The 15,786-nt window shown below is 31.9% G+C and overlaps 3 protein-coding genes across 3 annotated transcripts; all 3 read right to left on the bottom strand.

Annotated features, from left to right (window-relative positions):
• Window positions 1-784: 784 nt before the first annotated feature.
• On the bottom strand, window positions 785-1,832 carry LOC107877429 (nuclear transcription factor Y subunit B-6). Its single transcript, XM_016724079.2, has 2 exons — window positions 1,273-1,832; window positions 785-977 (listed from the first exon to the last, which is right to left on the bottom strand). Exons 1-2 carry the CDS (start codon window positions 1,662-1,664, stop codon window positions 914-916), a joined length of 456 nt encoding a protein of 151 aa, XP_016579565.2. The 5' UTR covers window positions 1,665-1,832; the 3' UTR covers window positions 785-913.
• Window positions 1,833-2,930: 1,098 nt separating this feature from the next.
• Window positions 2,931-5,013, bottom strand: LOC107877428 (nuclear transcription factor Y subunit B-9). The gene is made up of 3 exons (XM_016724078.2): window positions 4,795-5,013; window positions 3,477-3,960; window positions 2,931-3,204 (listed from the first exon to the last, which is right to left on the bottom strand). The coding sequence occupies exons 1-3, from the start codon at window positions 4,829-4,831 to the stop codon at window positions 3,141-3,143; spliced, it is 585 nt and encodes a 194-aa protein (XP_016579564.2). The 5' UTR covers window positions 4,832-5,013; the 3' UTR covers window positions 2,931-3,140.
• Window positions 5,014-9,849: 4,836 nt separating this feature from the next.
• LOC107877427 (nuclear transcription factor Y subunit B-6-like) lies at window positions 9,850-10,755 on the bottom strand. Its single transcript, XM_016724077.2, has 2 exons — window positions 10,336-10,755; window positions 9,850-10,042 (listed from the first exon to the last, which is right to left on the bottom strand). Exons 1-2 carry the CDS (start codon window positions 10,725-10,727, stop codon window positions 9,979-9,981), a joined length of 456 nt encoding a protein of 151 aa, XP_016579563.2. The 5' UTR covers window positions 10,728-10,755; the 3' UTR covers window positions 9,850-9,978.
• Between the last annotated feature and the right edge of the window lie 5,031 nt (window positions 10,756-15,786).

The following is a 15,786-nucleotide window of genomic DNA, read 5'->3' as shown; positions in this document are numbered from 1 at the left end:
CTTTTTTTGTGCTAGAACTCCTGAAACAAGATAGGGAAGGCTCTAGTAACAATAGGATCCGTCCCTTTTTAACCACTCCCTTAGGTAATTCTACGTTTTGCAATGCAGTCACCACTGCAAACTTGTACTACTGACAGTTGAACTCGTAATAATGTCTCAGAACACCTCTCTCTGTATTGTTCTAATATATAATAGTACTAATCATATTTATCGAAAAAAAAAAAGTAAAGTTAATTTTTAGTAGTAATGGTTCACGAGATTTTGAATTTTCATGTTTTAGCATGCATTACGCCAAGTAATATTATATAAACAGATGACTTAGTTATAATTAGCTAAGATGTGACTTCTTTACCCGATTTTGATTGCTTTACTCAATAATGACTCTTCAAAGTTCTTGACTCCATATTTAGAGAATGGTTGAACTCTTTTGGGTTCAAGCACAATAAAATGATTAACATTTATATTTACTCCCTCTGATATATATTAAAATTAGTTATTCTTAATATTTGTCAATTTAAAAGATTAAGAGAAATTAATTATTTTTTTCAATTTTGCTCTTAACAGTAATTATTCTGAAATTAAAGGGGACGTAAATAAATAAAAATAAACGAATTAATAAGAAATACATTAATCAAATCAAACATCTAATTATTTTAAAAAAAAAATATGCAAAATCGTATATCATGACAACTAAAAGGAACGAAAGGAGTATTTATCAAAATATAGGTAGCTTACTAATACATAACATAGAGTTCTTAACAAGGACACTTAGAAGCACAAACAATTGAAAAGAAAATAAGAAACTAATTGTTCATACAATACTTCAAATAAAGTTCAATCCATAAAGCATAAAACATAAAACATATTCCAGCTGGATTGGATTGTTCATAGGCAAGCCATAGTTAGTTGCAATTCAAGAAGAAGATGACTCAGAACTATCGAGATCTTCATCATTCTCCGTCACCATGTTTTCGTTCCTGTAAATTTAAAGACGATGAAATAATTTATTTATATTCAATTTTGAAAATGAATAAATCTGTACTTTTGACTCTTGTTTGTCCCGAGGCAATTCTACAATATCAAAATGTCAAAAATGTTGTTACTAATAAGGCAAAACTTGATTAAAAATTTAAAATTTTTCACTTTGGACAAACGAAGTCAAATATTCAAGATCACTCATTTTTCAAGATCATTCTTGTAAAATCACTATTTTTTTCTTTTAAAATTATGACCTATTTAAATTTGACCAACCGAATCATCTGACATTTTTACCTGACATTTGTCATGACAGCTGCAACAGAATCATTAAGCAACACATTTGGTAAAAATTGGGCGTACACATAACTCATCATCGGTACATTGTTGATGGGCAAAATTAGAGATGATGGTGTACTGGGTGGAACAATAGCAGGCCTCAAATAGTGCATAGAATTCTCTCTATGATACTTGTGAAGGTAATCGGTTAGAAACTCCACATAGTTATTCAAACCAACATTGTTCATAGCCCAAAGAATATCTTCAGCAGTCAAAGTCTTTCTTTTATTCATGTGACAGTATTCATTAGCTTTTATGGTGATACGCTGAATGAAATAGCTCATGATTTTTTGAATCGCCTTTACTGTGTCGACATTAATTGTTGAATGCATCGAAAAAGTTTTGTGCATGATTCTCGTCACAATAGTGATAGGCAACAACAAATCTTGCAAGCGCTGAGCTAGTTACTCGATTTTTATGGTACTGTTAAGATAATTTGGACCTTATATATATATAAATGGAAAAAAATAAGTATATATAATTCAATTTTCTTTTATTTTGTTAGAAAAAAGGATGAAAATGAAACTGATACAAACACTTTATTTATAAGCCCCCGCTCTTTCCTCCCCCCCCAAAACAAGAAAAAAGAATAATTAAATATTTTCATATAAAAACATTAAAAAATAAAAGTAATTGCAAAAAGAAGAAACTTGTGTTGAACTTCAAAGTCAAAAAAAAAAATTTGATCTTATGATTTAATAACTTTTTATCATAAAGATATTTTTATAAAATAATTTAGTGACTTTTTTAAGAAAAACACATTTTAATGTGCTCATGATCTGTTGGATGTAATTTTAACTATATTTTATTGTGCTCGTGATATTTTTATTCAAAAGAAAAAAGACAAAAAGAAATATATTAAGAAAAAATTAAGGAAGAGAAACCACCAAAAACTCCCCTACCCTTCACGTTATGCACACCCAAACACATGATCTTACATTCACACATTAATGTATTTTACATGAAACATGACACATAACATAATTTGAGGAAGAGCAAAAATAATGTATTTGCTTCATTATTAGTTTATTTCATAAATCGTCGATTTCATTTATCCACAAATAAAACAAAAATAAAGTTGATTTTTAGAAGTAGTTCACGGAATTTTGAATTTTCATGTTTCAGCGTGTGTTATGTCAATTAATATTATATAAGCGGATGACTTAGTTATAATTAGCTCATGCATTAATATTATATAATCGGATGACCTAGTTATAATTAGCTCAAATATGACTTCTTTGCTCTGTTTCGCTTGCTTGACTCAATAATGATCCTTTAAAGACCTTGCCTTCATATTTAGGGAACGGTTTTGAACTCCTTTGAGTTCAAACACAATAAAATGAATAACATTTACATTCACTCTCTATAATCTGTACCTTTTAGTTGCCGTATATACTAAAAATTAATTGTTTCTTAATGCTTGTCAATTATTTAAAAGATCAAAAAAGAAATTAATTATTCTTTTTCAACTTTGCTCTTAACATTAATTATTCTAAAATGAAAGAGCCCGCAAATAAAAAAAATCAACGAATTAATAAAAGATATATTAGTCAAATCACATTTTCAATTAATTATTTTTTAAAAAAATGTGCAAAATCTTATTCGGACAACTAAAAGGAATGGAAGGAGAATTTATTAAAACATAAATGGCTTACTAGTACATAACATAGAGTTTTTAACAAGGATATTTAGAAGCACAAACACTTGAAAAGATAACAAGAAACTAATTGTTCATACAATACTTCAAATAAAGTTCAAATGATAAAACATAAAACATATTCCAGCTGGATTGAATTGTTCATGGACAAGCCATAGTTAGTTGCAGTTCATGAAGAAGATGACTCAGAACTATCCGGATCTTCATCATTCTTCGCCACTATGTTTTCCTTCCTGTAAAATTAAAGACGATAAAATAATTTATTTTTATTCAATAATTTTGAAAATGAATGAATTTTTTTGTCTTCCGTTTATCCCAAGGCAAATCTTCAACATCAAAATATCAAAATCGTTGTTGTTAATGAGGCAAAACTTGATAAATTTAAATTTTTGCACTTTGAACAGACGGATTAAAAAATTCAAGATTATTCTTGTAAAATCACCATCTTTTACTTAAAACTATGACCAATTCAAATTTGACCAACCGATCCATTTGACATTTTTACCTGACGTTTGTCATGACAGATGCAACAGGATCATTGAGCAACACATTTGGTGGAAAATGCGGGTACCCATAACTCATCATTGGTACACTGTTGATGGGCAAAATTTGAGATGATGGAGCATTAGGCTGCATAATATTAGGCCACAAATAGTGCATAGAATTCTCTTGATGATAGTTGTGGAGGTAATGGGTTAGAAGCTCTCCATAGTTATGCAAACCAACATTGTTCATAGCCCAAATAATATCTTCAGTTGTCACAATCTTTCTTTTATCCATGTGACAGTATTCATTAGCTTTTATGGTGATACGATGAATGAAATAGCTCACGATTTTTTGAATTGCCTCTACTACATCATCATTAACTGTTGCATGCATAGGAAGAGTTTTGTGCATGATTCTCGTCACAATAGTGACAGGCAACAACAAATCTTGCAAGCACTGAGCTAGCTGCTCGACCTTTATGGTACTGTTCGAATTATTTGGACCTTACATATATAAAAATAGATAAAAGTAAGTATATATAATTCAATTTTGTTTTGTTTTGTTAGAGAAAAGGATGAAAATAAGAAACCGATACAAACAATTTATTTATAAGCCTCCCCCCCAAACCAAAAAGAAGAAAAAAGAAAAAAGAACAATTAAATATTTTCATAGAAAAACATTAAAAAAAATGTAATTGTAAAATACAAGAAACTTATGTTGAACTTCAAAGTCAAAAAAAGAAATTGATCTTATGATTTAATAATTTTTTTATGATAAAGAAATTTTTATAAAATAATTTAGTAACTTCTTTTAAAAAACACATTTTAATTTGCTCATAATCCCTTGGTCAATCTAATCATATGACGCTTTCAATTTTTCAAAGATAAATTCACGAAGAATGATGAACATTACAAGAATTTGATATATATTACTCTCGTCTCGATCCCCAATACCCAAAAAAATAACACAGTTAATCAAGGTCAATTTTTCTATTTTTTTTGATATCATAATTTAATTTGGTCAATTCAAGTATGTGATATTAAATTTTTTAAAAGATAAAATTTGGAAGGTGAAAGTTGCACAGATTACAAAATTTTGGTACATTCTTAACAAACAACACATATGAAATTCATTTTTTTTCTTCGTCATGTAAATAAAATTAATGTCTTAATCAAATCTTTAGTTGCAAAAATAAGGAAAGTGAATGTTTAAGCAAAATAATAACATTAATTTTATATTTTCATTCACCATATGATCTCATCAATCTAATCACACACGATACATTTAGTATTTTTTAAAAATATAAATTCATGGTCAAAGAAATATGAAAAGATTACCTGAATTTTCTTGATCCATAGTATTTTTTCCTGACATTTTCAATTTATCTTCTAAATTGATCCTGAAACTAATATGTTTTTAATCCTTCAAGTCTTTTTTTGTTTTGAACTTATTTAAAAGCGAACGAAAAGAATTTATAGTAGAAGGCAGGTGAGGTGGAGAGCAAGTGAGGCAAAGGGAAGGTGAAATTTTTTTGTTTTGAAGGTTTTATGGTTCAAACGGAAGCCCAATACTTATGTTTATAAAGATTGTATAAATGTTTTATCTTCTTGAATTTGTGCTTCAACTTTGTATACATGAAAAAAAGTTATTGCATTTTTTTTTAAAATTAAGGAACTGAAATTATGACAATTCAGTATAGAATAAGAAGTCTAATATCGGTAAAACATAGAAGAAAATCGTACAGATCTAGGTATAGAGTGGACAATATCACCAGTAAATTGGACCATTACTAATTGTATCAGAGCCACTTTAAGTTTGATATAACATTATATACAAATTAAAAACAACTAAGTATGTGACTAAACCATTTGTATATTATTTTCATACTATTTTAATTAAATGCGTAAAATTAAAGAATCTCGAGATAGAGTATAAGTTAACATAATAAAAAAGTTTGAACATCAATACATATGTAATTGTTAAATGATTGACCGTATAAATTCAATAATATGAAAGTAAATACAATTTTAAATTTAAGAGCGTGAGATAGAAATATCTGTCATTGGACTAACATAGTAAAGTTGAAAAATAAGATAAACTCGATATCAAAATTTATAACGCTCGAAAAATATTGATGTAAATGTGCAATCAAATCTCATAATATTAGACGCCATTTTGATTGATATTCAAGAATTAAAATGAGAATATAATTACTAAATTTTATACACTAAATTTAGATGTTAGTTTAACTGTCGGAGAAGCAATATTAACAACAACTTATTCAGTACATTTAATTTAGATGTTAATTTAACTCTAGAAGAAATAACATTAACAACTACTTATTTCATATAATTTCATTAGTGAGATTTACGGAGAGTAGGATGTAAGTAGATCTAATCCTTATATCTGTAGAATATAGAGAGGTTATTTTCGGTTCCTCAACTCAAAAGATATAAGTTACAAACAAACGATCGAGTCATCTTTTTTTCTTTTTAATTATATAAAACTTTTTTGATACTACTCATGTAATATGACTCAATTTGTTATCCACATTTATGTATTTATCCTATATCTGTAGTAGAAATTTGTGTTTTTGGTTATGTTTCTCAGATCATTTTCTATGCTAATATATAGTGATCAATATGTGATACTATTATATTAACATGGACTATAAAAGTTATTAGTGATCCACGAACTTTTAAAAATGTTTATTTTCTACATTTTAACATGTATAAAGAGTAAGGGCGACTTAATGCGTGTAATTGAATGATTTGTATTATTTTATACTATTTTGACTTAACGTGTAAAATTTTCGACAGTATAAGTTAAAATAGTACGGAAGTAAAATCAATTAAAGAATCAGTACACGTGATTATAAAAATTTATTTGTACAAATTAAATAGTACGAAAATAAACACAATTTTAAACTTAGGAGCACAAGATAAAAACATCAGTCTCGAGGATCGATATATGATGGGTAATAAACTAAGAGAAGAATAGTATATCCAATATATATAATACCATGAAACGGGGTTAAGAAAGAGTAAAGTGTACACATACGATCTTATCTCAAAGATAAAGAAGTTATTTCCGATAGACTATTGAATCATACAAAAAAATTTAAAACATATGAAACTGAGAGTATATTAATGTAAATGGGCAACCATATCCTAAGATATTAGGAAGCCATTTTGATCGATAATCATGAACTGAAGTGTCATTATAAATCTAAATTATATACACCAAAATTAATATGTTAATTTAACTTTAGGAGAATAAGTTACAAAAAAGTGAGTCAACTTCATTTTTATTATATAATTTTTTTTTTGAGTTAACAACAACACCACTATACTCAGTATATTTTCATAGAATAAAGTATGGGAAGGATAAAATATACGCAGTTCATATTATTACTTTAGAGGTAAGGTAGGAAGATCATTTTCAATAGACATATTTTTTTTTGTACAAGCTTATTGCAGAGAGTTTATCTAATGTTATTTATTATATCAAGCATTTAAATGGCGTTGGACAACATACAAGTTTATCCTTTTACAATAATAGCCAATATCAAAACTTTTGTATTGTTTAATTACTATATGAAGTATGTTTACAGTGGATCTGATATAGGTGCGATAATATTTATGAAAAATTTGAGTACATAACTCTGATTATATATTTCCTTGACCAAGTGGCATTTTTCACAAGAAAGAATAAAGTGTGGTATTAATATCTTGCAACTAATCCTCACGAGGAAACGACTAATATTCACATTTATTTTCTAACACAAGTAGCTTATTAATTAGTAAACTTAAAAGCACACAAACAAGATAACAAGAAATTGAAAGATATATTACTCTAAATAATTTTAGTTTCCAAACATAAAAACTTAATGTATAAGAATTTTTTTTGGTTTTACTATTAATATTAATTGCTTATTCATCAAATTATTTTCAAGATATATTACTCTAAGCATCAATAAATAGGGGGAGTATGGTAAAATAATCATATCCATAATTATTTTCTTAATTGATGTACCAGATTAAAAAGTGACAAGTAAAAGCAAATTAATGGAGTAATAAGATTATTCCACATTAATAAAGACGTTCTTTCAGAACTTATAATGAGATTCTTTCTAAATTTGTTTTATATTAACACTGACACCCATGCAATAAAAACATCTTCGAAATTTACAGTAAGATTCTCTTGAATTTGTTTTTATCACGCTGACACCTTGCAATAAAGTCATTTTTTAAAAATTTTTAATGAGATTTTTCTTGAATTTGTTTATTATTTGCAGTGACATCCATGCAATAAAATCGTTCTTTCAAAACTTATAATGAGATTCTTTCTTTCTTTATTTTTTTAGTACCACTTACACTCATATAAGAAAAATATTTTTCAAAATTCATAATGAGATTTTTCCTGAATTTCCTCTAACTTTCTACATAAAGTGCCACTATAATAACTAAATCCTATACACCAAATTTAGATGTTAAATTAACTTTAAAAAAAAAGAACAATAATAATAACGTACCAAGTATACTTTTATATACTTATTTTGATTTTATTTTATTTTTGGTAAGCTTTACTTTTAAAAAATTGTAAACTTTAATAAGTTTGTAATTTTAATAATTCACTAATTAAATTTTATTTTAGTCTAACCATTTAATTTTTTTTCAATAGTATAAAGAGCTAACTAATATTTTATCTCTGCATTTTAATTCAAAAGATGAAAGACAAAAAGGAATATATTAATACAAAATTTAGAAAAAGAAACCACCAAATTAAAACTCCCCTACCCTTCACGTTATGCACACCCAAACACATGATCTTACACCAACACACATTCATGTATTTTACATGACACACATAACATAATTCGAGGGAGAGCAAAAACAATGTGTTTACTTCATTATTAGTTTATTTCTTAACCCATCAAATAAAGTTGATTTTTAGTAATAGTTCACGAGATTTTGAATTTTTATGTTTCAACATGTATTTTATATGACACATAACACAATTCGAGGGAGAGCAAAAATAATGTGTTTGCTTCATTATTAGTTTATTTCATAACCCATCAAATAAAGTTGATTTTTAGTAATAGTTCATGAGATTTTGAATTTTTACATTTCAGCATGTATTGTACATGACACATAATACAATTCGAGGGAGAGCAAAAACAATGTATTTGCTTCATTATTAGTTTATTTCATAACCCATCGACCCATCAAATAAAGTTAACTTTTAGTAATAGTTCACGAGATTTTGAATTTTTACGTTTCAGCTTGCATTTTACATGACACACAACACAATTCGAGGGAGAACAAAAATAATGTATTTGCTTCATTATTAGTTTATTTCATAACCCAAACGACCCATTAAATAAAGTTGATTTTTCGTACTAGTTCACGAGATTTTAAATTCTTATGTTTCAACGTGCGTTATATCAACTAATATTATGTAAGCGGATGACTTAGTTATAATTAGCTCAAATATAACTTCGTTGCTCGTTTTCTCTTGCTTGACTCAATATTGATCCTTCAAAGTCCTTGACTTCATATTTAGGGAATGGTTGAACTTCTTTGGGTTCAAACACAATAAAATATTAACATCTGCATTCACTCTCTCTGATCCATTCTTTTTTAGTTGTTATTGTTATGATCGGACAGAATAAGAAAACCACAAATAAAAGAAAACAATAAGAACACACAGATTTTACATGAAAACCTTGATGGAAAAAAATACGGGCAGAGGCAGAGGAAATTCACTATGAAGGAGAGGAATAAAATATGGAGACGATAGTATCAATTTCGTGAAAATAAAAATCACCCGAAACAGCCTACTAAACGCACATATATAATACATGCGTACAAATAAATTCTAGACCTAAAAACATACAAGTTCATACTGCAGGGGCTTCGGCGTACCCCCAACGGGATCAGTGGTGGGATCCGTGATAGGGCCTATCGATCCGATCCTTACGCTACCACCACAGACCCGCACAAAAATCACAAACATGGATCGCACTGCGAACATTTAAGGGTCAGATCAACAAAATTCGGATCACAAACTCTAACAGTTATATAAATTAAAAATTGGTTGATTTTTTATACTTGTCAATTAAAAAGTCAAGAGAGAATTAATTGTTCCTTTTCAACTTTGCTCTTAACATTAATAATTCTAGAGTTAAAGGGCACAGAAATAAATAAAAAGTAACGAATAAATAAGAGATACGTTAATTAAATCACACATTCAATTAAATTTTTCTGAAAGAATGTGCAACACCTTATCCCGACAACTAAAAGAAACGGAAGAAGCATTTATTAAAACATAGGTAGCTTACTAATATATAACATAGAGTTCTTAACAAGGACACTTAGAAGCACAAACAATTGAAAAGAAAATAAGAAACTAATTGTTCATACAATACTTCAAATAAAGTTCAATCCATAAAGCATAAAACATAAAACATATTCCAGCTGGATTAAATTGTTCATAGGCAAGCGCTAGTTAGTTGCAGTTCAAGAAGAAGATGACTCAGAACTATCGGGATCTTCATCATTCTCCGCCACCATATTTTCATTCCTGTAAATTTAAAGACGATGAAATAATTTATTTATATTCAATTTTGAAAATGAATAAATCTGTATTTTTGACTCTTGTTTGTCCCGAGGCAAATCTACAATATCAAAATGTCAAAAGTGTTGTTACTAATAAGGCAAAATTTGATTAAAAACTTAGAGTTTCCACTTTGGACAAACGAAGTCAAATATTCAAGATCACTCATTTTTTAAGATCATTCTTGTAAAATCACTATTTTTTCATTTAAAATTATGAGCTATTTAAATTTAACCAACCGAATCATCTGACATTTTTACCTGACATTTGTCATGACAGATGCAATAGAATCATTAAGCAACACATTTGGTGAAAATTGTGTGTACACATAACTCATCATTGGTACACTGTTGTTGGGCAAAATTAGAGATGATGGTGTACTGGGTGGAACAATACCAGGCCTCAAATAGTGCATAGAATTCTCTCTGTGATACTTGTGGAGGTAATCGGTTAGAAACTCCATATAGTTATTCAAACCAACATTGTTCATAGCCCAAAGAATATCTTCAGCAGTCACAGTCTTTCTTTTATTCATGTGACAGTATTCATTAGCTTTTATGGTGATACGCTGAATGAAATAGCTCATGATTTTTTGAATCGCCTCTACTGCGTCGTCATTAATTGTTGAATGCATTGGAAATGTTTTGTTCATGATTTTCGTCACAATAGTGATAGTAACAACAAATCTTGCAAGCGCTGAGCTAGCTGCTCGGTCTTTATGGTACTTGTGGGCGATGTAATTTTATTAAATTTAAATCCGTACAAAATTCAGATTATATTAAATTCAAAATATATTAGTCCCAAATAAATATTATGGATTAATATAATTGAATTAATTATTTAAGTCCAAATAGGTATGGATTTAAATAAGGCCCAATATTTATTGGGTTAGTCCATTAATTTGGGCTACAAATGATGAGCCCACTTTACTAAGCCCAAAATATTGTCATATTCTAAAGGCCCAAATAAGCGCCATGTTTCAAATGACGTGGCATGCCAAGTCAAGTGAAGGAGCCAATAGGACCGTGCCACATGTCAAACTGATGCACCAGGCCCATAAAATAAATGCCCATAAAAGGCGCCATATTACCTAAATCTGATTGGTCAAAGGAAGTCCATATTCATCGTGACTCTTCCTTTCCTACAATTATAAATAAGAGCCTCATAATTTAGCAAAAGGGACCCCCAAAACTCTAACAAGTAGCGAGAGAAAGCTCGTGGATCAAACTCCGCAATTTCTCTAAAAAACTCAAGCAGTCAAAGCATGTTCATCAAGATTCAAGATCAAGACCGCAATATCCAAGAACAAGCTCAAAAGCCCTTGAATTCAAGCACAAGTCAAGATCAAGTCCTTCAAATCAAGAAATCAAGTTCAAATTCGAGATCAAGCTCGAAGCCCTTAAATTTATATTTGAAAAGGCGAATTAGATGAGTCATAGAGATTGTAACACTCTCATTGAAATTAATAAAATTGATTGTTGCAATATTTTATCATCTCGAATTATTTATTTTCCCGACTTAAAATTTTACTGTCCAACAAATTCTGACACGCCCAGTGGGACAATCTCTACCTCTCATCTCAACTTTTTATACTTCAATGTTTAAGAACAACAAAATGACTTCCAAGAAGGTCAACTCTCAATCAACTACTTCCAAGGCTGCTGACTAAAAGTTCTCTGCTGAAGTAGAGAGCATCGTTGGTGTTACTTTCGGAAGCTTAGGAGCTATTACAAGAAGCAAGGCAGGCTTGCTAGGACAACAAACACATCCAGTGTCGTCCGCACCAACTCCATTGTTGGATCTTCAACCCCAAAGGGAACGAAGTCCAATACAAATGCTTCAGAAGGAGGAAGCAGTGTCGCGGAATCTCTTAAGAAGACTCTAGATCTACTTGAGAATTCCGGTTCCAAATACTCTGGTGCGAAGAGCGATGGTTGTTCAAGCAACTCATCATATTCGACTATACCGCATAAGTTGATCACTTCAAAGATTAACTTATGCGATAATCCATGCTACTCTCCAAGATCTCTAGTGATTATGCAAGGGATGGTAACTGATGCCTCGTCGATGGAGGAGCAACTTGCGAATCTGGAAAAGGCAATTGATGGCCTAACCAAATATGTTCAGAATCAAGATGCTTGAATTGATAAGATAGTGGATAGAGTGGAAGGTCTAATAGATGAAGAGTCTAGCCATGCAACTGAAAAATCTCCAGAGGTTCATGAGACAGAAAATCCTGTGAAACAAACACCACTGATTAAAGAGGTGCAAGTTTCTTTTGAGGGAATGATCCCGATTGGGTAATTGAGGGATTCATTGAAGGGAACCTCAAATACAAGTAGGATGTTGTTGCTAAGTATTCCCATGCTTATGCCAAGCCTTACACGGCAAGGATTGATAGCCTCAAAATTTCTGCCGGCTATCAACCCCCCAAATTTCAACAATTTGAGGGCAAAGGGAACCCAAAACAGCATGTCGCACACTTCATTGAGACATGTAACAATGCTGGAACTTAAGGTGACTATCTTGTTAAATAGTTTGTTCGTTCCGTAAAGGGAAATACATTTGATTGGTATACGGACCTTGAGTCTAACTCCATCGCTAGCTGGGAGCAATTGGAACACGAGTTCCTAAATCACTTTTATAGCACAAGGCGTATAGTGAGCATGGTAGAGCTCACAAATACTCGGCAAAGAAAAGATGAATCAGTCATTGACTTCATCAATCGATGGAGAAATGCTATCCTAAACTGCAAAGATAGGCTCAGCAAAGCTTCTGCAATAGAGATGTGCGTCCAAGAAATAAACTGGGAGCTTCTCTACATCTTGCAAGGAATTAAGCCTAAATCCTTTGAAGAGCTAGCTACCCGTGGTCACGATATGGAGTTGAGCATGTCTTCTACTGGAAAGGGGGCAACGCTTATTCATGATCCTCAAAGGGGAAAGGATAAGCAGGAACCCAAAATATGGGGCAAGTTTGTCCCCAAAAATGAAAACAAGGAGTTCATGAATGTTGATGTGTCTCCTGTGAAGGTCACCACAAAGGTAAGCAAGAAGAAAAGTGTGAAGACAACTTCTGGAGCACGTTCGAATCAAAAAACTTTAAAGGAGATGCAGGAAAAAAATATCCCTTCCTTAATTCTGATGTTGCTAAGATTTTCGATGAACTCTTTGAGCATAAGCTCATTGAACTCCCAGAGATGAAGCATCCCAATGAAGTTGGAAGGACCAATGATCCTAATTATTTTAAATATCATAGGCTCGTAAGTCATCCTCTGGAAAAGTGTTTTGTCTTTAAATATAAAATCATACAATTGGCAAAAGAGAAGAAGATCTTCTTCGATGATAAGACGATCAGTTCTTATCAAAACTCTATTACTTTTAGCTCGCTTGACCCAACCCAAATATGTGTCAAAGAGCATAATGAGAAAATATTAGAGCCTGACAGGTCCTTAGTTGACGAAGGCAATGATGAAGGTTGGACTCTGGTGATGAGGCACAGACATAGGAGGATGAGTCCGTGAAAGTAGTTATCCGAGTAGCCAACCAGAAAGAGAATGGTAAAGAAACCAAGGAAACAGAAGTTGGTTGAATTCCCAAAGAAGATGAGGGTGACGGAGCTTCACCAACAAAAACCTCGGTGTTCGGTGACTTTAGAGAAATTCTTACCGAGTTGGTTTCGTGTAAAGACTGCCCAAGTCATCCTTGAGGCATTTTGTTTTGATACCACTAAAGAGGGGGCAAAGGGTGAGAATCTACCCATGGAAGTTCCTTCACCTTCTGAAAAGCTTGCTGAAACTCTTGGCGAAGTGGCACATATGTGTGATACAAAAATCACATTCATATTTAACGATCGTTTGCTTGGTGAGGCCCTACATAACCATCCCTTATACATGGTGGGACAAATTCTAGGAAAAAAGATCAATAGAATCTTGATAGATAAGGGATCTGGAGTCAACATCTTGCCTATCCGTACGATGAAGGAACTTGGCATCGCTACTAGCGAATCGGACGAAAGTCGTATAATGATCCAAGGCTTCAACCAAGGAGGCCAGAAGGCCATGGGATGTATCAATTTGGGATTCGTATGGATGATTTTCAATCAAACCCATTGATGCATGTGATCGATGCCAAAACTTCATACAATATATTGCTTGGTAGGCCTTGGGTGTATGGGAACAAAATTATCCCGTCCTCTTACTATCAATGCTGGAAGTACCTTAAAGGCAGAGTGGTAATAAAGATAGTTGCCGATGACAAGCCATTCACTAAAGCTGAGTCACATTTTGTCGATGCAAAATTCTACTTAAAGAAGCATGTCGTGGATGAGAAAAGGGTTGAAGATGTCACCAAGACCAAGTGTGATGATCTTGCATCTAAGAAGGTCGTGGTGACTGTCAAAAAAGTTGCAACCAACAAGCCTCTCTCCACTTCAAATAAAGAAAGTGTCTCTTCTATGAAAAAAGAAGGCAACTCCCGTTCTTTGCTTCATACCGAAGGTAAGGAAAGAGAAAGATCACCCATCGGATTTCCAAGATAATGTGCTAAAGGGGATAACTTTATCTATCAGGAACATTGATGCAATAAATCCATCCTCAAGACTTCTTGAAGAGTCTGTGGCTCAAAATTTTCCACAAGATATGACACTCCCTACGAAGCATACGAAACAAGGCTTTGACCCAAATGCATATAAGCTATTTATAAAGGCTGGATACAATCCTAATGATCCATCAAGGTTGGGAAAACTTTCGTCGGAGGGTACAACCAGGCAGGCACATGAAGGCCTAGGATACTCGCAGCCACCTCCAATTCGCATCTCCATAAGAAGGGCCGTCAGTAATTACATTACCATGGAAGAAGAATGCACTGCTGTAAATAAAATACCCTCTGTATTTGACCGACTTGGAAGGTCAACTGCAAGAACTTCTGTGTTTGAAAGGTTGGGACCTCTAAATAAGAGGAAAAGCAACAAGTGTAAGAGGAGTCATCAAAGCAAGATGATGCACTCTTCACTTAAAATACAGAAGGTTTTCCAAAGTTGGATTCCTTATAGAATGAAGCGACAGACGGAACTGGTAGTTTCATGCAATGAGGTGCTAAAAGCAAAGACGCATACTGTAGTTTATACCAAGCAACGCGAAGAAGATAAAGAGAGTGTTGGCTCCTCATATCATGTTATGACCCAGAACGAGAAAGATGTCTCATCTCAAATAAAGGTTGATGAAGAGATAAAAGATGCCTTTTGGTGTTATCATATATCCGTCAACGACGATGATCCTCAAGAGGAGGAAGATGCTAGAGATGATCCATCGCAACTTGAAGAAGGAGTAAAGGCCACAATAAATCCCTTGAAGGAAGTTAATCTTGAAATTGATGAAGAACCAAGACCAACGTACCTGAGTGAATTTCTAGAAGTGGAGGAGGAAATTGCTTATATGGACATACTCAAAGAATATATGGATGTCTTTTCCTGGAGCTATAAGAAAATGCCTGGCTTAGATCCAAAAGTAGCAGTTCATCAGTTGGTAGTTAAGAATGGTGCCTGTCCTGTTAAGCAAGCCCAAATATGCTTTAGGCCAGAGTTGGTTCCACTGATAAAAAATGAAGTTAACAAACTCATTGAAGCTGGTTTTATTCTTGAAGTCAAATATCCCACGTGGATTTCGAGTATTATTCCAGTATGGAAAAAGAATGGCCAAATTCGAGTTTGTG

The sequence above is a fragment of the Capsicum annuum genome, chromosome 7 (genome assembly GCF_002878395.1).
Source record: "Capsicum annuum cultivar UCD-10X-F1 chromosome 7, UCD10Xv1.1, whole genome shotgun sequence".
NCBI classification, from domain to species: Eukaryota; Viridiplantae; Streptophyta; class Magnoliopsida; order Solanales; family Solanaceae; genus Capsicum; species Capsicum annuum.
Note: the sequence above shows the minus strand (reverse complement) of the source record. Positions and strands in the feature narration are given on the sequence as shown.